The sequence below is a fragment of the Lactuca serriola genome, chromosome 4, assembly GCF_051521515.1.
Source record: "Lactuca serriola cultivar US96UC23 chromosome 4, Lser_US96UC23_V15, whole genome shotgun sequence".
NCBI lineage: Eukaryota > Viridiplantae > Streptophyta > Magnoliopsida > Asterales > Asteraceae > Lactuca > Lactuca serriola.
The window spans coordinates 10,877,725-10,898,554 of NC_136411.1; the positions used below are offsets into that span (position 1 = coordinate 10,877,725).

Genomic DNA, 20,830 nt, shown 5'->3' on the forward strand with positions numbered 1-20,830 from the left:
TTAGAATATCTAAGATATTATATTATCTTTAATTCAAAACTACGAATCTAAGTGTTGTAATAAACTCAATAAAATACTACATCATAACATAGACATTCCAATTTAAAAAAAAATGACCACTCAAACATTCTTATTTTAGATCAAACATCCTTACAAACGGTTATTAACACCAAAATTCTCAAAGTTTCCAAGAGCTATACAAATCTCCTAATGTTTCCTTTTATTATGTCACTACACGTCACCTCAAGATTCCTAATCCGGAATCCCAAATTAGATAAAGTTATATTACATTTAAGCATAAAGCATATAAACAATAAATGTTAAACTCAACACCTTAAGGCATATTATCACTCATCACTCGTAGTCATCGTTTTTAGCATATAATCACATACCAATCCGAGTATCTAGTTCACATAAACGTATTCATAATACCATTTTAAACACCTCAAATGCATTTGCCAAGATATTGTCTGATTTAGACCAACCGACATGGGTACATATAAGGGTTCATCCATCTTTAAATTGTGTTCTTATATGGGCATGCTTTAACTGCAATGTTCTCATGTGATACCCTTCTTATACAGATTTAAAACACTTATTGGAAGAAGATTTATCCCAATCCTTAAAAAGAACGTTTCATCCCCTTTCCCAGTTGATATGGGTGTAACACCCAATACTTTACACATTTAAAAACATTAAAATGAGACATCATTTACGGTAAAAACATTTTGTACATTTAGCCCACAAAAGAGGTTACATCAAATATCAACAACAAAAATGAAGCATACACGCTAATTCGCAACTAAAATTAGTGAAAGCTTCACTCTTTCTCATATGCAAATTTGACATACTCATTAATTCGCAGCTAAAATTAGTGAGCATTTTTATGAAGAAGTAACTCGTGAATTCACAGCTTTTTTTTAGCGATTTGATTGATCATTTTATAATTAAAAATAAAAAATAAAAGAATGGTTAATTTAGTAAATAAGCCTAAACTTTAAATTTTTTATACAGAACATTGTAATTTAAATGGGTAGACTTTGGTCTGTTAACAAATTTATTATACAAAGAAATAAATTGATTAAATATAATATAAGATCAACTTATTAATCTAATGGGTTAGGTTGTTTTTAAATTAATATATTTAACTTAATATGTCAATCCGAATATAACAATGGGCTAAATTGGGCTTTTAAGTAGTCCTGTTTGCAGTGGCCTAAAATTGCTCGCTAGTCCATTTACATCCTCTAGAACACACATCATTGTACTGGTACGGGCAGACGGGCAGCTGATCGGCAATTCGTCATTTCTTCCCGCGCCTTTCACGATCATCTCCACCTCCACCACCGCCGGGTACACTTTTCTCTTCCGTTGCTTCTTTTGGTTTCAACAATGTCATTATATTTTGATCATTGCATGATCACGTATACGAAAAGGCGATGTTGATTTATATACTTTAGATTTGATTCCCGTACTTACATAAAATATCAAATTCATCACCACGTATATGTTTCATCTTTTTATCTACGTGATCGTGTTTGAGAGTTTTTTCGTTGATCTCTGTTGTAATTGTAAACCCTAGCTATGTCCCGGAGATATTGATGGTTTTTCTTTTAATCGATCCATACACGTAAAAATTACGTGTATGGTGTGTATGATATTTCGAATTTTTAAGTCTGTTCGTTGTTTCATCGTTGATATCTCCTGTAAACCTAGATAGATTGAATCGACATGGATGATCCTTTTTTTTTTGTGTGTGTGTAAACCCTAATTAGACAGAGAAAAGGTACGAAGATGACGCTATCGGAAGAAGAAATGAAGCGTTTGTGTCGGATCCGCAGAACTGTTATGCAAATGCTGAGAGACAGAGGTTATCTGGTTGGAGAATTCGAGATCAATATTGGATTAAACGAATTCGTCAGGAAATTCGGTGAAAACATGAAAAGAGAAGATCTCATAATCAGTAAAGCCAATGCCAATGATTCCTCCGATCAGGTTTAATTCCAGATACCTTCTAATCATCGTTTCTATTCACATCTTCTTGTTTACATACATTAACTATCAGATTCTTTCAAATCAGATCTATGTCTTCTTCCCCGATGAACCAAAGGTTGGTGTTAAGACCTTGAAGACCTACATTGAACGCATGAAATCAGAAAACGTAATCCGAGCAATATTGGTTGTGGTTGAAAATCTTACACCAATTGCCAGAAACTGCATGAGTGAGATCGCTACAAAGTTTCAACTGGAAGTTTTCCAGGTGATTAATTTAGTGATTTCACGATTAGAAATTAATTATTATAGTGCACAGTGATATTTTGAATCTTGAGATATGGTTTTTAATTTTGCAAGTTTAGGAAGCAGAGTTGTTGGTGAATGTTAAAGATCATATTTTAGTTCCTGAGCACCAGGTGCTTACAAATGAAGAAAAGAAGACTTTGTTAGCAAGATACACTGTCAAAGAAACACAGGTGGTTCCTCACATTTTCTCAACATATTATATACAACAAATATCCAAAGAGCTATTCGCTAAACTTCCATATTTAGAATATAACCATATTTTTAGTTTCTATCATAAAATGACAATCTGCTCCGTAAGACCAAAAAAAAAAAGATAGTCCAAATACATAGTAATTTTTAATCAATAACTAAATTATTACTTAGCTTATGTCTAAAATAGTGAGAAAAATACTAGATGTTATGAAAAGTGATGAGTGGTTTTGGTTTTGATGGGAATGCAGCTGCCACGAATTCAAGTATCGGATCCAATAGCACGGTATTACGGGTTAAAACGTGGTCAAGTTATGAAAATTATTAGGCCAAGTGAGACGGCTGGACGTTATGTCACCTACCGTTATGTTGTTTGAATTTTGAATTCCTCAATTTTTGGAAGATTTTTTTTAAGTACCGTTAATTAGTTTTCGTATTTTGATTATGGGACTAAGGCAATTTTCTTTTCTATTAAGTCGTGAATGTACTGAGGGCGTGTTTGTTTCACATGATTCCTAAGGAATTAAAAAGAATTGGAAACAAAAATCAAGAGCAAAACGTGTTTGGCTGATCAAATGAATGGAATTAGATTTCCTTAATAACAATTTCATTCCTTATTTGAAAGATTTCCAATTCTTCCATCGACCAAGAAGATTTTAAATTCAATTCCTTATCTTTTGTTTTAAATTAAACAACTATCCTCCTATTATTTATGCATGAAATAAAAAAAAAACAAATCATATCTTTGATTTTCATATCTTCTCTACGATTACATCCTCATCTATTATATATTTCTTCATTCGACATTTTTCAAGAGATTACATCTATCGATCAGTGTTGCTGTGCTCTCGTATTTTCTGTGGTTCATCATTGTTCTTGTTCTTTGTTGTATCGTCTCCATTTACAAGTAAGCCTCCCGAATCCTTCTATTTTTCTACAATCAATTGTGTCTTACTATTGATTTATACATTTTTCGTTTGTTTTTTCATCTTTGCTTGATAGAAAATTAACATAATATATTTATATCTATGTTATTGTACTTCATTTATGGTTTCTTTGGAAAAATTGTCAAATTTGTCTATTCAAGTATACGACTTGTAAATTAAATAATAATTTTTTTCTTTTTTTTTAAAATAAGGGCAAAACTTCAAAAATAGTCCCTATAGTAGTGAAAAGACAGAAATGCCCTTCACTTAACGGTCAAAAGCTAACGGAGTTAGCAAAAATGACAATTTGTTAAAAGTTTTGAAACCACAGAGACCATCTGTGAGGTTTTTTGAACTTAGGGACTAAACTTGATATTTTCGGAAACCACAGGGACCATTTTTAAAGTTTTTCATTATTCAACATGAGACATTCATCTGCGAGAAATGTTATAGAAAGATGTTTTGGTATTTTGAAGGCAAGATGGGGAATTTTAAGGGATAACTCATACTATCCTATTGATCTAAAAAATAAGATCATAAGGGCGTGTTGTCTTCTTCATAATTATATAAGGCATGAAATGACAATTGATCCATTTGAAAACCGCTTTGAACTAGACGAGGGAACCGGAGATGTCGGAGGTGGAGACGATGATAATATCACTTCTATTGGTGTATCAACCGAGTGGACTACATTTAGAAACAACTTAGCGCAAACTATGTTTGATTCTTGAAATACTACACATTGATCCTTTCTTATTTTGTTAAAATTCTATATATTCCATTTACTATAAAAGCTCCCAGAGAAGTCATTAGAGGGATCTTTCCTATCAAAATTGTTTGTTCTGGATATACTTATGCCTATCGTTTTTCCAAATTAGTCTCGCAGATACATATAATTCAGAAGAATATGTGAGTGATTCATACACAACATCTCTTTCCTTTATCGAGGGTTCTACCAATTGATATCTTTCCAAAAATAATTCAAAGTCAATTTCTTGATTTGTATCTTCAATTTTTGGAAACTTAGAAAGTTCTTCTGTCAAACCCTGATCAATGAACCTACAAAATCCTTCAAATTGTATCTGATTAAATCCAGGTATTGTGGACATTGCGTCTATCCTTTATCATTTACTATGAATGAATATGTGTTATGTTTGTTATTTTCAATAATGAAGTTTTAATTTGTTTTTTTCCAATTATATTTGTTATATATATTGTTGAGTATTTTTTATGTATGCATTGGTTAATCTAATTTTTATTTTTACAACAGTAGGTGTGATGAAAAAAAGCATAAACTATCGCAACTGGACAATAACTGAAGATGTGAAGCTCGTGGAAGCATTGGTAAATATGGTGAACATGGAAGGATTTAAAGCCGATAATGGTTTTAAATCTGGATATTTACAATATCTAGAAAAGGCATTGAAGGAAAAAATTTCTAACTCTCACATATTGGATAAACCCCACATTGAGTCAAATTAAATAATTAAAAAAATTAAAATAAAATAATAAATAACTTAAATTTACTATTTAGTTTTAAAATAAGTTCAATTAATAAAAATAAATCCAAATAATTGTTATTCAATACAAATCACGTGTATTTACCACAACCAAATCAATACAATCCACCTATTGCAAACCATGAAATATTGACACCGAGTTAGTTAACACCAAATATGAACTGATCAACTGAAAAAAAAATTACGGAAACATGATTAAATGCAATTTTTAATTCTTTGATATAACCATACCAGTTACAGTAGCCGTTCAAAAGTTTTTTTTTACTGTGAAACCATAAAATGATTATAGTGAAACCATAAAATTAATTGCGAAACTTGAGGCCTTGTGGTATAGTGAAACCATAAAATTAATTACGATACGGTTTGTGGTCCAGGTGGCCACGAGAAAACTTCGTGCACACCACCCCGATATTTCATGGTCGGGCGTGGTCGTTGTTCTTCGTGTTCCCGACGACGAATGTAAACGGAATCGACGATTGGATGCTTATTTTTTGACCACTGCATTTGTTTTTTTTTTTCAAACTCAATTCAATACATAAATAAATAAACCTTCTATTTTCACCAAAACACACATTCATTCTCTCACAAAACTTTCATTCTCTAAAACCACAAAACACAAACACATGGATTCCACAAAACACATGGAATTCTTAAAAACTTTTGACTCGGATGACGACGTAGAATTCGTCGAGACATTCTTCAACGTTGCGCAACACATTCACGACGAAGAAAGTTCGAATGTTGCTCGTATAAGGGCGGTCGTCAATCGTGATCGCCAAGCCGCACACGACTTATTGGTACGTGATTATTTTGCCGATAATTGTCTTTATAATGACGATTTGTTTGAACGTCGTTTCCGTCTGAATAAAGCTATATTTTTACGTATTAGTAATATTTTAGAATCTCGTTATGATTTTTTCAAACAAAAACCCGACGCTAGAGGAAGAATGAGTTTTAGTAGTATACAAAAATGTGCGGCTGCTCTTAAGTATTAGGGATACGGTATATCATTTGATGCATCTGATTAATACTTGAAAGTATCCGAGAGGACCGCAGTTGGATGTGTAGATTGGTTTTCTGCATGTGTGTATGAGGTTTTTCACGAACAATATTTGTGCAAACCTACTCAACGTGATATTAAGAGATTATATTCGACTCACGAAGAGAGGCATGGATTTCCGGGTATGTTTGGCATTGTGGATATGGCATGCCTTTTTTGGAGTAGCGAGGTCTAACAACGACCTTAATGTTCTTGGTCAGTCTCCACTTTTCAACGATATTTGAACCAACAAAGCACCTGATATGACGTTCACGGTGAACGGGCACGCGTACAAATACGGTTACTACATTGATGATGGGATATACCCGAATTATTCTACATTGATGAAGGCATACTCGGTTCCTCGAAGTGAAAAGGCAAAGTTGTTTACAAAAAACAGGAATCAGCGAGAAAGGATATCGAGAGGGCATTTGGAGTCTTTAAGCAAATATGACATGTAGTGAAATATGCTACATGACTTTGGGATAAAAAAAAAAAGAATTAAAGGAATGGTCCTAACATGTATTATAATGCATTATATGATTATTGAAGATGAAGGTCGAGCTATTTGCACGTATGATCCGAACGACGTTGTTGTTCTAATTGAGGAGTTCGTACCCGGAACGAATACATTTTTAGAGAGAGTTGTTGAAATTCATAACAGTGAAACGTTTTTCAATCTTCGAGAAGATGTCGCAGAACATTTGTACCAACGTAGCATGAACGACGATTAGGTTTTTTATATGTATGTTTGTTTGTTTTTTTAATTAATGTAATGTTTTTTTTTCTAGATTAACTATGTAATGTAGTTTGAAGTTGTAATTTTATTTTTATAATTAATGAAAAACTAGTTTAAAAAAATGAATGTTTTTTAATTATAAAAAATGTAATTTTATTGTATTTTTGAATTAAAAAAAATAAAAATAATGATGTGGAGTGGTGTGTTAGTGATAGGTATCATATGTTAGTGGCAGGGGAATGTGGTGCTGATGTGACACCCACCACATATGTAGTCTGTGGTGGGTATAACGGATGACCTCATTGAAGCAAATGAAGCAATACAACCATAAAACCAAGTTACATTGAAACCATAAAACGGTAATAATTTTGTAAACTTCATTGAAGCAAATTTACATGAAACACATGATTTCAAAATCATAAAACAAAGAGTCAAAATGCACATTGTATGATGTCCGAATAAAAATTTACAATGAAATTAATGAAATAAGAGAATTATACAATTTCAATAACACAAACTATGATGAAAAGAATGATATATGAAATAGAAGAATATGAAGCTTCAATGTTGATCGGTTTGGAAGAGAAAACGATGATAGGAAAAACAAAGAAAAATAGATTTATTAAGGTAATTAACTGTTTAGTTTGTTTACAACTGGGTAATTATTTTTTTATACACATCTAAGTAACAGACTTTTTGAAAGTGTTTACATATGACCATTATGACGGCTGTAGAAGGTTACATCCGGTCATAATGATTATATGTAAATATTTCCAAAAAAGTTCGTTACCTAGATGTGTACAAAAAAAAAGTTACCTAGATGTGAACAAACCGAAAAATTAATTACCTTCATAAGTTAATTTCTTTTCTTTTTATTTTACCTTCTAATTTTTGTTTGGTATTAAAATTTTACTTAGATTGTAAATATTTTTAAAACCACACTATTTTGGTAAATATCTTTTTAAAATACACTACTTTATTAACAAAAAAAAAAAAAAAAAAAAAAAAAAAAAAAAAAAAAACTCTAGATTTGACATGGTAAAAAAACACATTGTGGTTTTATAGAATTTTATTGTTTAAGATATTAAATATAAAAATTTAAATGTACTAAAGACTAAAAGTATTAGAAATGGAGACCAATAATATATAAAAAAACACATCGTTTGAAGAGTTAAAGCTTAGAATGTTGTTATAAAGTTTAATGTTATGATTTGCATTTCAAGTTATGGTTTTCAAATTAATCTGGTTCTCCGATTTTTCTTTCTGATATCAATTTTCTTTTCTTGCAAAGATTGTGATACATTGGGTTGTGGTGATGGAAATTTTGATGAAGAGACACTGTGTTGTGGTGTTGGTTCGCCGAAGTTGAAGGACTGGAAAAACAAAGGAGGGTGAAGGCGTCGATGTCACTAAACATGGAAAGGAAATAAAAGTTGAGGAGGATGAGATGAGATGGTGACTGATGGGATCCAGACTAAAATTTTCAAATGTGGTTTCAGGTTTAAAGTGAGGATATACAAATATGCGAGGTTTATTATTTTTTCAAATGTATAAAAAGTAAATACATAAATAAGAAAATTAATTAAAAAATAAATTAATAATGGCGCAATAGTCTTTTTAGGTAAGACAGGGACCAAATACACAACAAAAATAAACAGTATGGACCATTCGAGTTAAAAAAATAAGTTAGGAACTAAACGTGCAAATTACCCCAAACCGCATGGACCTTTCGTGTAATTTACTCTCACATTTTCAGTTTGTTCACATTTGACTAACTATAACTTTTTAGAAGTGTTCACGTATGACCATTGTATAATTGTTATTGCCATTTTATTTTTTCCATAAATATTTTACTCCTATGTTTGTCATGCTATATTTTATTGTTATTTTATTTGAACAATTTAATTTAAATAAATACTAATACTTTTATTAATTTAAAATAACATGAAATTAAAAACTAAGACACATAATAAGAAAGACAAAAAAACAAGGTTATATTTTTTTTTTACCTTCAAAGCCACTTCATGTTTTTCCCCGAAATTACTCACGTCTTGCATACAAAGTTTCATGTTATGAGCTTTTTTTTCCTTAAGTTCATTTTTTTGTGCGAACTCTAAATATTTGTTCAAAGTTTTAGTTAGGTTTTCCATCTCCACTTTGACTTCGTGTAGCTCATTAAAACTGTTTGCATCTGGAGTTGATGATTTACCTATGTCTCTTTGTTTGGTTTCGTATCTTTTCATTCGGTAGGTAGATGGTGAAATATCAATTGTGTCAACATTATTGAGGTCAAATCTGACACGAGCATTCGATGACGTAGTGTGGTCAAAGTCAGATTTTTTTATTTTTTTATTTTTTATTTTTTATTTTTTAATTTTAGAATCACCTATATGTGCTTCAACTGTTTGAAATAAACGACATTTTGGACAATCTATGACAACATTCCAAAATTCAACATGTTTGAAACTTCTCTCATATTCTAATCGGAACATTTTGAGCTTTTTGGGGTTGGGTTTCCGGACCACATTCGAAGATGTTGAATTCAATTAGGGTGATCGAGATTCTAGTTTTCATTGGATAGTGACTGTACGATCCCATACCGCCATAATAAAATGCAGGATGAGAAAAAATAGGTTGGTCCATTTATGGGTAGAGTGATGAAGGATTTGAGTTGTTTCTAATTAGTATCTTTTAGTTGCTTGGATAAGACATTTTTGTAGTAGAAAAATTAAATCGGGAGTATATGATAAACTGTTTGACAAGGTAAAAATTTTATGTGGATGGTTGTATTTGTAAAGGAAAAAAATTCAACACAAAGTATCAGTAAAAAAAATGAGGGAGGAGGGATTAATAATATACTATAAAGATTGAGGATAGATAGCCAATCGTCATCACAACAACCACTCTCTAGTAACTACCACCACCGTTTAAAACCCCCAAACCCTTCTCTGGTATGAACAACACACTAAACTAACACTTTAGGAACTCAAACATGCACATATTTCAAATCTACATTTTCAAAATTAACGAACCCAAACCTACATATATTAAAACTACTAAACATATTATCTTAAAAAAAAACTTGATTTACTAAAACATGTAAAAGTAGAGGTTTGAAGACGACTTCATACCATTTGAAAAGTGGTTTGAAAATGATTTCTCACTGAACCCAGATTTGATAATCGATTTTTTTATACTAAGAACTATGTTATGCACATTTAATTCCATTTTATAGGCGGTTAGGGTTTTGCGGGTCACAACAACATAGAAGTTTAGTCAACATCAAGCCACCTCAAATATGATATACAAATTAAACCACATCAAGAACTCAATAACTCATTTTTCCCACAACAACAACATATTCAAACATATAATTTTGTGCTAAACAAATAGAACCCACATTTAAAGGAACTCAGAAGTCAGTGTCAACCAAATTAAAACAATATGCAAAATTAGAATCAAGCAACATCAAGTATGGATGTTCATATCCACATCAAAATCGAATCATATGCAAAACAGTGACGAAGGGATGAGGAAAGTGTCGTTCAAACCTTCTGGGTTTTAATTCCTAATATAGGGGCGTGTATGGGTCTTTGTGCAATGTTTGTTCTGATTGAGATTTTTCTAATAAAGGAAGGAGATTGAAGTTGTAAGTTGGGGTGCAACATTCTTGTTAATTGGAAGTTTTTCCAACAAATAGTTCTTTAAGCAAAAGGATGTAGTTCTTTCAGGTTGAAGAGGTGTGGTTAAGAAGAGAAAACAAAATAAAAGGACAGGGTGTGGAAGGGGTGGTGGGGACTATTTTCATTATCCCTTTTCGATATTAGAATAAATAAAAGAAAAAAAATTAAAAAAAACTTAAAAATACCATTTTATATGGGTTGGGAACCAACATACAAGAAATTGAAACCATAAGACCATTTTCATCACAAAAAAAAATACGAGTAAATTTGTGACTTTTTATAAAATATAGGGACCATTTATGTAATTTTGTCTTTTTGTAATTTACGAAATTTAATTTGATTAGGGTTCTTGCTGATACGTTCTTTCCCAAAAGGAACTGTTGAGTGTTGACGCCCAGAATCATCCATACACCTGAAAGTGATGAAGCTCAAGCAACTAGAAAGTCTACTCGGTAATCTTCAACAGTTCGAAAATCCCAAGGTAGATTCATACACAATCATATACTTTGCACGTATCTGTAAGCTGATTGTTCTTCATGAACTTTTTTTTTTCTTTTTGATTTGGAAAAAAAAGGGCTAATTTCAGATTTACACATGAACAAGCGTTTGGTTTATCTATGACTTGCAGATTGAGCTGGAACAATATCCAACTGGAGCTCACATTGCTTCTCGTATGCTATACACGGTACTTCCTCCGTCTCCCTTCGCTTCTATTTTCCGATTGTTCTTTTATGTTTGTGTTGATATGGTATTCTAGGTCTAATAATTGAAACTAAGCTCATGTTCCTCATACTCGACTTCAATATTCATATGAATTCCCTCAGTTTTGGGGGGGGGGGGGGGGAAACTGATCAACCAACTACATCCACCTTGATTACAAATGCGTTCATTATAATAGTTCGATTCATGTCACGAATTCAAATGTGTTATGTTTGTTCAGAGCTGTTTTTGTTAGTTCTGCTATAATATGAAACAGCGGCAATGGAAGCTTGTTGATAAAAGCCCTAATTGTTATCATTTCTTTGAGTTTTCCAATTTTACTGATGTAGGCAGAGAATTCATATGGGGATGTAAGCAACAAAGTAGTAGCAGACTTTGGATGTGGGTGTGGCACATTAGGTCTTGCTGCCACTCTCCTTGATGCAGAGTGAGTTTTTTTTTTTTTTTTTTTTTTTTTTTTTTTTTTTTTTTTTAACAAATTTCTTGTTCTTGGCTTATTTTTCTGTCAGATTTTGTGTTTAATCTTTGAGTTTGTAGTGAGCATAGCAGAAAGTGTTTTATGTATCTGCAATTTGACTCTAAATTGGTGTTTAATAGACATGTCATTGGCATAGATGTTGATGATGAATCCCTTGAAATTGCATCAATCAACGCTGATGATCTGGAGGTAATTATGACATCAGCAGACACCCTTTATCCTTTATCATTCAAGATTTGTTAATTATTATTTATCTGATTTAAGGTTCTTTTATGGTGATTTATTTACTAGGTTGAAATGGGTTTAATTCAATGCGAAATCAAGAATTTAAATTGGCGAGGTCACTTATCTTATTTAACCTTTTTCTTAATTCCATTTTATTGTATGCTAAAAAAACTTAATAATTACTGCTATTTGATAATTTCTATTATTTTTGCAGGTCAAATTGTTGATACTGTTGTAATGAACCCTCCATTTGGAACACGGAAAAAAGGAGTTGACATGGAGTTTCTATCTGTCGCATTGAAGGTAAAAAAAATAAAATATTTCCTAACGAATATCAAAATAAAATCTTATAAAATTTATATTAATCCATTTGTTTTAGTTTCATAATAATGTGTATGAAATATGAATGTATCAGGTTGCTTCTGAAGCTGTATATTCATTGCACAAGACAACAACAAGAGAAGTATGTCTTCTTTTTCACTCATGAAAATTACATTTAAAAAAAAAAGTGTTTTACAATAAACCAAATTCCTAAAAATCTTTATATTAAAATCCCACAAAAAAATGAATATTTTTCTTGTTTTTGTGATTGTAGCATATCAAAAGAGCAGCATTGCGTGATTACAATGCTAGCAGTGCTGAGGTTATATGTGAGGTACATCAAATAACATTGTATTTTTATATATATATTTTTCTTATCAAGGCATTTTACTTTGAAAAATATTTCCATTTATAGAATTGTAATAAAAAAAGATGAAGGTAAAATGTTATAAAAAAATTGATGAAAGTATGTTGCTATTATAAGTTTCTTAACATATCTTGTAAATTTGCCAGCTTCGATATGATCTGCCAAAACTATACAAATTTCACAAGAAAAAAGAAGTTGACATTGCTGTTGACTTATGGCGATTTGTTCCTAAATCAAAACAAGAATCTTCTTCATGAAAAAAGATGTTGTGTTGACCGCTCGCATTAGAGATGTTGACTTTGAAGACTGATTTTGCGATGGTTTTTCTGGTTTTTTTGTTGGTAATTTATAATTTGTGTGTATATTGTTAGTACAGAAAAAATATAAAGTTGGCTAATGGCTATGAATTAAAACAGTATAATTTTATAAGTAGTTGTAACATCATTTCACTATGTCTAATTTGGTTAGAAAATTTTAGAAATTGTTGGCAAAAATAACGTATTTTTAACAAATGATCATTTTGAGTAAGTTGAACCAAAAATGTTTGTAAATTGTTGACGAGATAAAATAATCTTAATAGTAATTTGTGATATTTAATAAGACTATTACGTTATCACAAAATTCCATTATTTACCTTCATTTTTTGAAAAGGTAATCTGATATAAACTCTAATTTCATATATGTTTTAGACAGGATTTGAACTTCCAATCTCAGACAACAATTGATATCCTATTTAGATAAATGATCATTTTTAATTATTATTATTTTTTTTAAACTTTTATAACAAAAGGATCATTCATTTTGTACTATAATTTATTGTGAATTACAAAATTATTGTATAAATTGTCCCACCACAACTAACCCTTAAAAAGATAATACAAAAAACTTTTCCTAGATAATATGATATTTTGAGGAACAACATATTTTATGAAATGATTATTTTGTAACAAAATGCAATTTTTTCTATTCTTTATAAGTTTCATATGGTGATGAGTGATGACTATTTCATAAACCAATTTTGCAATTTGCGGTATTTATATTACAAAAAGAAAAGATAGTCTCGTAACTCGTAAGGATAAAAATATGAAGAGTTTTAAATGGACACTAACATTTATTTTATTTTATTTTTATGATTAGTTTCAATAATATTTTTTTGACAATATAAATTTAATAACGTTTTTTTTAAAGTATAAAATTCCTTTTAACAAGTAACGGATATGGACGTCTGTTCGTATCGGGAACATGTACCGTTTAATAACAAATAAAATCGACGGTTTGATCCTCAATCACTGAAATCGGACGGTTTAAATCTTTTCGTTAGGCCAAGAACACCAAAACACTTGATCGCTACTCCTGCTTGGAGACCAAGGAACTAATTCGAACACACTGGAGAGTTCATGCTCACGAATTTTAAGAAATTGCCTGAAATATGAACGATTTGTAAATGTATGTGAAGAAAAATTAATGATGATGATGACAACGTTAAGGAGAGGTGTAGCAGGAGCTAGTAGGTTAAATGCTTCGCGTTTCTTCTCATCATCGTTGCATTCTGGTGGTGTTGCCGGTGATTTAGCGGCGGATGATCTGGTTTTGGACGATGTACCTGTATCCGCTCCGGTTACCTCTGTGAAGTCTGATACAATACCTACGCTTCTCCAGCCGCGCGTCGTGATATATGATGGCGTTTGTCATCTCTGTCATCGAGGTTTCTTCTCGATTCCTTCCATGAATCAAGCTTTTGTTTGTGCTTAATTTGTAGTTTAGCGATTGCAATTGCTTCACATTGTTCGAATCTGGAAAACTTTGTGATTGAACTCACTGATTGTGCCTTTGATCCAACAATGCTCAAATTTAGGGCCGATTGACGTTTAGAGAGATGTTATAGTTCCAGTTTTCTGATCATAGCTATTTTTGTTCCTCTATTTATGCTTTTGAAAAGGTGGATAGAATTTTTGTTCCTCTACCCTAAAAAACTTGAAGAACAGCGAAGGATTCATACAATCATATTCACAATCATATTCGCAATAAATTTTCATCTTTTCTCAAGAAACCTTATATGATCGTTTATCTTGTTTACACAGGTGTGAAATTAGTGATCAACGCAGACAAAGATAGGAAAATCAAGTTCTGTTGTCTGCAATCCAAAGCTGCTGAACCATACATGAGAATATGTGGTGTGGATCGTGAGGATGTTCTTCGTCGATTTTTGTTCATTGAAGGACCAGAAGCATACCACCAAGGGTCAACTGGTTACAATTCTTCTCTTTACTCATAATTACATGTTAAATTGTTAATTCATATGCTCAACCTCTTCCCCCATTAAAGAGCTAAAAAGAATATACACACTGATATTTGAGTCTTTGATATCTTGTTTTTGCAGCTGCGCTGAAGGTGCTTTCTTACTTGCCATTGCCATACTCAGCATTGAGCTCTCTCATGGTTGTTCCGATTCCAATAAGAGATGCTGCATATGACTATATTGCTAAGAAAAGATACGACTGGTTTGGTAAGGACACAAATTGTTTAGTCTTGAAAGAGAAAGAATTGCTTGAAAGGTTTATTGATAGAGATGAAATGATTCACAAGAAATGGTCAGACTAGTAATTCTTCATGTTTTAGGTAAGTTCTCTCTCATCCCTGTTTACCATATTTCAGATAGAAGCTTACATTATTTTTAAGATGTAAATGCGTAGTTGAAGTTCCAAATATGATGTTTGGTTCTGTGAACTTTTTACTGTCTTTTGAGTCCCTAATTTATAGTCACAGAGTTTCGGGTGTTGGAGCATTTACACAATCTATATTCCCATTGTTCATGCCCTTTTATTAATAGATTAGGGTTAAAGGTGTGCATTTATGCAACTATGTTTTACCTTTTTTTTATTATACAAGGTATGCAATGGGTTTCGTTTTAGGACCAAAACTTGCCATGTCCTCTGGTTAACTGATTGAAAAGCTGTGTGATTCATGTTTGTTGCATAGATTGGTAAAAAGATGAAAAACATTGGCTCATTAGTTGGTATATTGATGAAACATTGATGCATCATATTTTGGCCTAAATGAAAGGGAAAAAATACATAAAAGCCATTATATTTTGGTCATTTTTTGGGTTTAACCGTTATATTTAAGTTTTATCAGTAAAGTCACCAAAGTTTGATATCGACCATTTTGACGTGCAATGACCTCCTATTTATATAGCAGTTTAAAGTGGTTTACAAAAGAAAATTTATCAAAGTTTAGTGGCTTTAGTGGAAAGAATTGTTTATATAGTCGATAGTCAAAATATAATGACGTTTATGTATTTGCCCAAAATGAACGCGTTGTATCTTTCTATTCTAACGAAAGAATATGTTTATTCTCATTGTATCATGTGTTATTCTATTAGGTTTCCTAATTAATATCATATCACTTTTCAACCTATTGATTTTTCATTTTAAAATTTAAATTTTACTCTAATTACATTAAATTAATAACATTAGAATAAAAATTAAAATAAAATTAATACAAGTTATAAGGTCATGTATCTATTTAAATCAACGATAATAATTTTAACTAAAAAATATTTCTTAATTAATATTTTTTTTTTTAAATTATAAAAGTTTAATTATGAAAATATCTCTTAATTACTTTTATAAACATAGTTTCTACAAGTTATAAACTAGTTCTTTCTATAAAACACTATATTCCTTCTATAAAACATTATGAAAGTTTAATTAATTTTATAACTATAGTTCTCATAAGTTATAAACTAGTTCGATAAAACACTATATTGCACAAATGAACAAACGTGTTTTTATAATTAATTTAATTTTTTATATAATTATAATTAACAAAAATAAATAAATTCTAAGTGATTTCTCTTATATGTTTATTATTATTATTATTGTTCATGTATTAAGATGCTTCAAATATTACATTTTGATCCGATGATTCCGATCATATTTTGTCAGATTGCTCTCATTACAAAATTCCAAAAAAAAAAAAATTATAAAACTAATCGTTTCATTAATAACTAATGAAATTTACAACATGCAATGAAACAAAAATGAAGTTGATAAGTAAATAACTAATGAAATTTACAAACTACATATTCTTTGAATTGCAAGAAGCAAAAAGTAAAACTCTAAATAACATGACGATAGCAAATTTACAGATAAGATGAGTTTTCCATGCATGATCTACATAAAACCATAACAATATTACACGTTCAAAAGCATTGGTGCTGGAAATTCTTGTGCATAAATCACTTGTAAAATTTTCAAATGGTGAAAAAATTTACAACACATTGATTGTTTTCCCCCATATCATCATCATATCATATATGTAGTCAAATATAAGCTTTTTCTGACTTACCAGCGAGATTCCTGCCTGATTCCTCCTTCAGTTCTGTGGGTCCCATCCCATCTTCCTTTTTCACATCTTTGGTTCTGATCACATAATTTTTTTAAATGTCAGATTAGATAGATCATCATCATATAACAAAACAAACCGACTTTTTAGTGTTACTTTTGATGTTGAGGATGACAAGGATTGAGAGTGAGTCTCTCTAATGGGACAAAATTGCAACAGTAGAAGATGATGCTGCTTACCAACTCCCACAAGGCTTCTTTTTGTCAACCTTTACATGAATATTGAACCATTTCTTCTTCTTTATTCTTTCCCTTGATGTTGTTTTTTGTTGGCCATCTTCTTTCGATTCCTTTGATCCACCCCCACCCCCTCGGCTCTTACTTCTACGACGACCACTGCTACTACTACTACTGCGCTTCATTGGTGAAGCCATTGTGTACGATGCATGTATCTCATTTCGTTGCATAAGAAGCTCATCAATCTACATAACAAGTACATAGTAAAATTACTTATATACCCTTCGCAATGTTTTATTTTCTTATTACGTGTTTCTCGATATAAAATAAAAAAAAAAAAAAAAAACATCCATGTATGGCATTTTTTGAGCTTACTGCTTGCATTTCTTGAGCATATCTACCAGTCATCTCTGTGAATTGTGCAAGAACCTGTCAATATACAAACATTAAATACAGAAAAAGAAAAATCATATATATCAATTTATAAAATTAACCAACCTGTTTATACTCGGATTCAAACTTTGAAAGCTCCAATCTTTTCGACAAAATCTGAGCTTCAACTGTTCTCAAGCTCTCCTTTTCTTCCACAAAAGCCTCCGTGCAAAGAACTTCTATTGTGTAGCTCACACTTTTAAAGAAATTATCACCTACAAACATGATGATATTGAGATATTTGATGATTAATAGCCAAAACATTAACTAGATAACAAGTCTAACCATAAACAGCAAATGTATGCATTCCAGCTTTTATTTCGTGTATTTCACATGGCTGAAACCCATCAAGTTTTTTGAAGAAAACAGCATCCGGATCCTTTACAGATCCCATCTGAAGCCAACTCAACAAGAATTAAGATTATGTAAAATTAAGCACAATTTTTTTTTAATCATAATTGCATATAACGTACTGAATTAGATGGTGGATCTAATCGGTAGACTGGGAAACCAAGAAAATACATTCCAGCTGATGTCACTTTCCCTGTTTTTGCACTATCTTCCTGTAGTGCAAGATTCAATCCCCCATTTTCTTCTTGATCAAAATACAAAAGCTGCAAAAAAAAAAATGAAACTTTTTAGGAAAAATAAAGGCATAAAAAAATAGAAAATAATTGTTACAAACCTTGAACTTGCTCTTGTCTGCTGATTGAACTCTGCAAACCAATCCAGCTTGTGCTTGTTTCTCTGTTATCGTAACAGAATAGAAATGAGCACATTGCTTCTCAACCTGTACACAAATATAAATAAAATGAACAATCACAATAAATAAAACTTGAAAAAGAAAGAAAGAAAGAAAGAAGCAGCTTTTACCTTTCTAACAATTGGTTGCCCTAACTCAATTGGCTCAATAGTAACTGTACCATGTAGTGCCTCCTCTAACAAAGTAGCAGATACAGTAGTTTTTATGGGGACTCCAAGTTTGCTGCATTGTTTTATAAAACATAGTTTCAAGAGAGTTGCAACTTGCAAGCATACAGATGAGAATAAACAGAAGGAATAAATGTTAAAAACACCTGAAAATTGCAGCAAACATGGTATTCACAGCACCTAAACTTGAAAGATCTAGCTCCAAATCTTGGTTTTTGCTATCAACAGCCTGCAACCATGATGATTACTGTGTTAGTAAGAATATTAAACATGGTATTAAAAAAATGGCTGAAAATATCAAAGACAAATTGACCTCAAAACCAGCAGTGTCATATTGATGACGTTTATCGGGATCAGATAATATGTTGTAGGAAAAGGTTATCTCATTGAACATATCAGTTGTTTTAGGGTCATTTGCATTCTTGTCAGGATGATACCTAAGATACAGTATCGACATAAATCCATCAGAATAAAAGAATTAGTTCATGAATAGCTTCAAAAGTTTTGATCTAACAAATGTTGACACTCAAAAGATGAAGATATAAGATCCAGATTTGTTTAAAATTGACATATATATATGTTAAAATGGACAAAGAAACATATTAAGAACTTTTTTAGACAACATAATCACCTAATCCTTCCTGAAGTTACTCCAACACAACGAATCATCTGTCGCAATTATGTAAATCATTTTGGTTAGGGCAACTGAAAAAAATCTACACGACCACATCACGCAAATACCAAATCCATGTGTAATGATTCAAATGAATTACTACTACAACGCCAGAAATGCGGATGAACTTTACGAGATAATTTTTTTTATCGGTTTTACCAGAGTCGTAAACACATAATTCATCTTTATATCTAAACGCGACATAGATGGCTAACGAAAAACTACTTCGAATCACATACAGGAAAATGAAATTTTAGCAACTAATTCTGAAAAAATTTGAAAAAATTGAGAGGAATTGTAAGATAACATACTTTAAAGCCAATTTACGATAAGCACTTTTGATTTCTTGATCTGTGGAGTTGCGAGACACACCCAGAACATCGTAGGGGTCTCTCAGCGACTGTTTTTCTGAATCGTTCTTCTCCGATTTCGACTTATGAGCCGGCATTTTCAATAATTTTGAACTATTGAAAACTAGGCGCTGAAAAAACCTAAAAATGTCTACCAAAAATAGGAAGGTTTTTTTTTTATGTGAAATCTGAAAATTGAAATTGGAGACGAGATCAAATTCTTGTAAATTTGAACGCGAGATTCTTGTTGTGACGGAGAAGCAGAAGAAACGATGAACAGTTGGACCAACAAAGAAACCCTTTTGCGTTGTAGACAATCTCAGCTCCGTTTGGTTTGGTGGCTGGCCTCCCTCACTGGGGGAGAAAGAGTGTTGTCGATAAAAGTTTTGTCATCGTATGAAATGTTACAGATAACCCCTCATGGTTTTTGATTATTACACATTCTTCCATGTGTATTTTGAATCCTTGGCTATGGTTTTGAAAGATTTTTTTAGTGTGGAATAAAGCTCATTGATACATCCACATAGACTATTTCGTTCTTTTACTAATATATCATCTTAATATGAATAAATGAACAAACAAATTCTACAATAATAATCAACTTTAACATAAAAACAATAACATTCTCACCAAACATTTTTCACATACAAAAATAGGTAATCACAATGATCCAAGTTGTACCATCTCAAGACTCATCAAGTGAGGGTATATTATGGAGCATTAGAGATATTTTAAACGAACATGATGAAATTATAGAATTACTATAATAAACAATGTGTTGCGGTGTTGCTACGTGGAAAAAGCGTTTGAGATTGATCAAGGAAGAGCAACAACAAGACAAGAGCAATGATGGATAATGATAAACACGGCGGAGGGAATGCAACATACAATGACAAGGAGGATGCAACATGCATCGTCATTGCTTGAGATGCATCCTACGACCCGCCTATGAAAAAATTGTTTTGTTTTTTTCGTTAGAGCTAATAGGTTGGGGAAGATGTGACAGACAATTAGGCATGACTGTTATCAGAGACATGGGTGGGAGGTCATCCTCATATGCGGTTCGGATCGATAAATAAAGGGAGCAATGATGAAGGATAGGTTGTAAGAAAGGAAAATGTAATTAGGTAAAATGCGTGCCGGATGGATTGAGCCATCTTTTGACTTTAAACTTTTTATAAAGAAAGAAAACAATATTTTTATTATTCTTAATCTCAATGATATATTGTTATTAAACTTTTTATAAAATAACAATGTACTATATATTCCACTACTGAAAAAGTAATAATGTCTCCTAAAATGAAATAAGTAGGAAGTATATTATTATTATTATTAGTAAATAAAATAAAATTAT

The 20,830-nt window shown here is 31.4% G+C and overlaps 4 protein-coding genes across 6 annotated transcripts; 3 read left to right on the forward strand and 1 right to left on the reverse strand.

Annotated features, from left to right (window-relative positions):
* Window positions 1-1,280: 1,280 nt before the first annotated feature.
* On the forward strand, window positions 1,281-2,979 carry LOC145099935 (DNA-directed RNA polymerases II and IV subunit 5A-like). Its single transcript, XM_079037414.1, has 5 exons — window positions 1,281-1,353; window positions 1,776-1,995; window positions 2,081-2,260; window positions 2,358-2,471; window positions 2,742-2,979. The coding sequence occupies exons 2-5, from the start codon at window positions 1,795-1,797 to the stop codon at window positions 2,865-2,867; spliced, it is 621 nt and encodes a 206-aa protein (XP_078893540.1). The 5' UTR covers window positions 1,281-1,353; window positions 1,776-1,794; the 3' UTR covers window positions 2,868-2,979.
* Window positions 2,980-10,724: 7,745 nt separating this feature from the next.
* Window positions 10,725-12,952, forward strand: LOC145099936 (S-adenosyl-L-methionine-dependent methyltransferases superfamily protein). 2 transcript variants are annotated; one of them, XM_079037415.1, is made up of 9 exons: window positions 10,725-10,878; window positions 11,026-11,082; window positions 11,447-11,544; window positions 11,715-11,784; window positions 11,887-11,935; window positions 12,035-12,123; window positions 12,236-12,283; window positions 12,416-12,475; window positions 12,655-12,952. In XM_079037415.1, exons 1-9 carry the CDS (start codon window positions 10,819-10,821, stop codon window positions 12,763-12,765), a joined length of 642 nt encoding a protein of 213 aa, XP_078893541.1. In that variant the 5' UTR covers window positions 10,725-10,818; the 3' UTR covers window positions 12,766-12,952. The 2 variants fall into 2 exon arrangements, with proteins under 2 accessions (XP_078893541.1, XP_078893542.1); XM_079037416.1 differs by having other exon boundaries at window positions 10,789-10,915.
* An 878-nt stretch (window positions 12,953-13,830) lies between these two features.
* LOC145101025 (Putative thiol-disulfide oxidoreductase DCC) lies at window positions 13,831-15,354 on the forward strand. The gene is made up of 3 exons (XM_079038195.1): window positions 13,831-14,213; window positions 14,590-14,757; window positions 14,889-15,354. Exons 1-3 carry the CDS (start codon window positions 13,973-13,975, stop codon window positions 15,107-15,109), a joined length of 630 nt encoding a protein of 209 aa, XP_078894321.1. The 5' UTR covers window positions 13,831-13,972; the 3' UTR covers window positions 15,110-15,354.
* A 1,186-nt stretch (window positions 15,355-16,540) lies between these two features.
* ARL1 (ARG1-like 1) lies at window positions 16,541-19,844 on the reverse strand. Of its 2 annotated transcripts, XM_079038197.1 has the most exons (12): window positions 19,438-19,577; window positions 19,085-19,122; window positions 18,767-18,890; window positions 18,600-18,682; window positions 18,397-18,508; window positions 18,209-18,313; window positions 17,997-18,137; window positions 17,809-17,917; window positions 17,590-17,738; window positions 17,467-17,520; window positions 17,095-17,336; window positions 16,541-16,932 (listed from the first exon to the last, which is right to left on the reverse strand). In XM_079038197.1, coding segments are annotated over exons 2-12 (1,158 nt in total). In that variant the 5' UTR covers window positions 19,438-19,577; the 3' UTR covers window positions 16,541-16,931. The 2 variants fall into 2 exon arrangements, with proteins under 2 accessions (XP_078894323.1, XP_078894322.1); XM_079038196.1 differs by lacking the exon at window positions 19,085-19,122 and having other exon boundaries at window positions 19,438-19,844.
* Window positions 19,845-20,830: the final 986 nt, after the last annotated feature.

Bases quoted from the DNA above. Each gene is read 5' to 3' on its own strand.
- LOC145101025 (XM_079038195.1), top strand. From the start codon at position 13,973: ATGATGATGATGACAACGTTAAGGAGAGGTGTAGCAGGAGCTAGTAGG. The intron at 14,214-14,589 runs GTTTCTTCTCGA...TTGTTTACACAG, and splicing joins TTGTCATCTCTGTCATCGAG to GTGTGAAATTAGTGATCAAC. The intron at 14,758-14,888 runs GTTACAATTCTT...TTGTTTTTGCAG, and splicing joins ATACCACCAAGGGTCAACTG to CTGCGCTGAAGGTGCTTTCT.
- ARL1 (XM_079038196.1), bottom strand. From the start codon at position 19,574: ATGCCGGCTCATAAGTCGAAATCGGAGAAGAACGATTCAGAAAAACAG. The intron at 18,891-19,437 runs GTATGTTATCTT...ACTGTATCTTAG, and splicing joins TATCGTAAATTGGCTTTAAA to GTATCATCCTGACAAGAATG. The intron at 18,138-18,208 runs GTTTGTAACAAT...TTTTTTTTGCAG, and splicing joins CAGACAAGAGCAAGTTCAAG to CTTTTGTATTTTGATCAAGA.
- LOC145099936 (XM_079037415.1), top strand. From the start codon at position 10,819: ATGAAGCTCAAGCAACTAGAAAGTCTACTCGGTAATCTTCAACAGTTC. The intron at 10,879-11,025 runs GTAGATTCATAC...TATGACTTGCAG, and splicing joins AACAGTTCGAAAATCCCAAG to ATTGAGCTGGAACAATATCC. The intron at 11,936-12,034 runs GTCACTTATCTT...TTATTTTTGCAG, and splicing joins CAAGAATTTAAATTGGCGAG to GTCAAATTGTTGATACTGTT.
- LOC145099935 (XM_079037414.1), top strand. From the start codon at position 1,795: ATGACGCTATCGGAAGAAGAAATGAAGCGTTTGTGTCGGATCCGCAGA. The intron at 2,261-2,357 runs GTGATTAATTTA...TTGCAAGTTTAG, and splicing joins TTCAACTGGAAGTTTTCCAG to GAAGCAGAGTTGTTGGTGAA. The intron at 2,472-2,741 runs GTGGTTCCTCAC...ATGGGAATGCAG, and splicing joins ACACTGTCAAAGAAACACAG to CTGCCACGAATTCAAGTATC.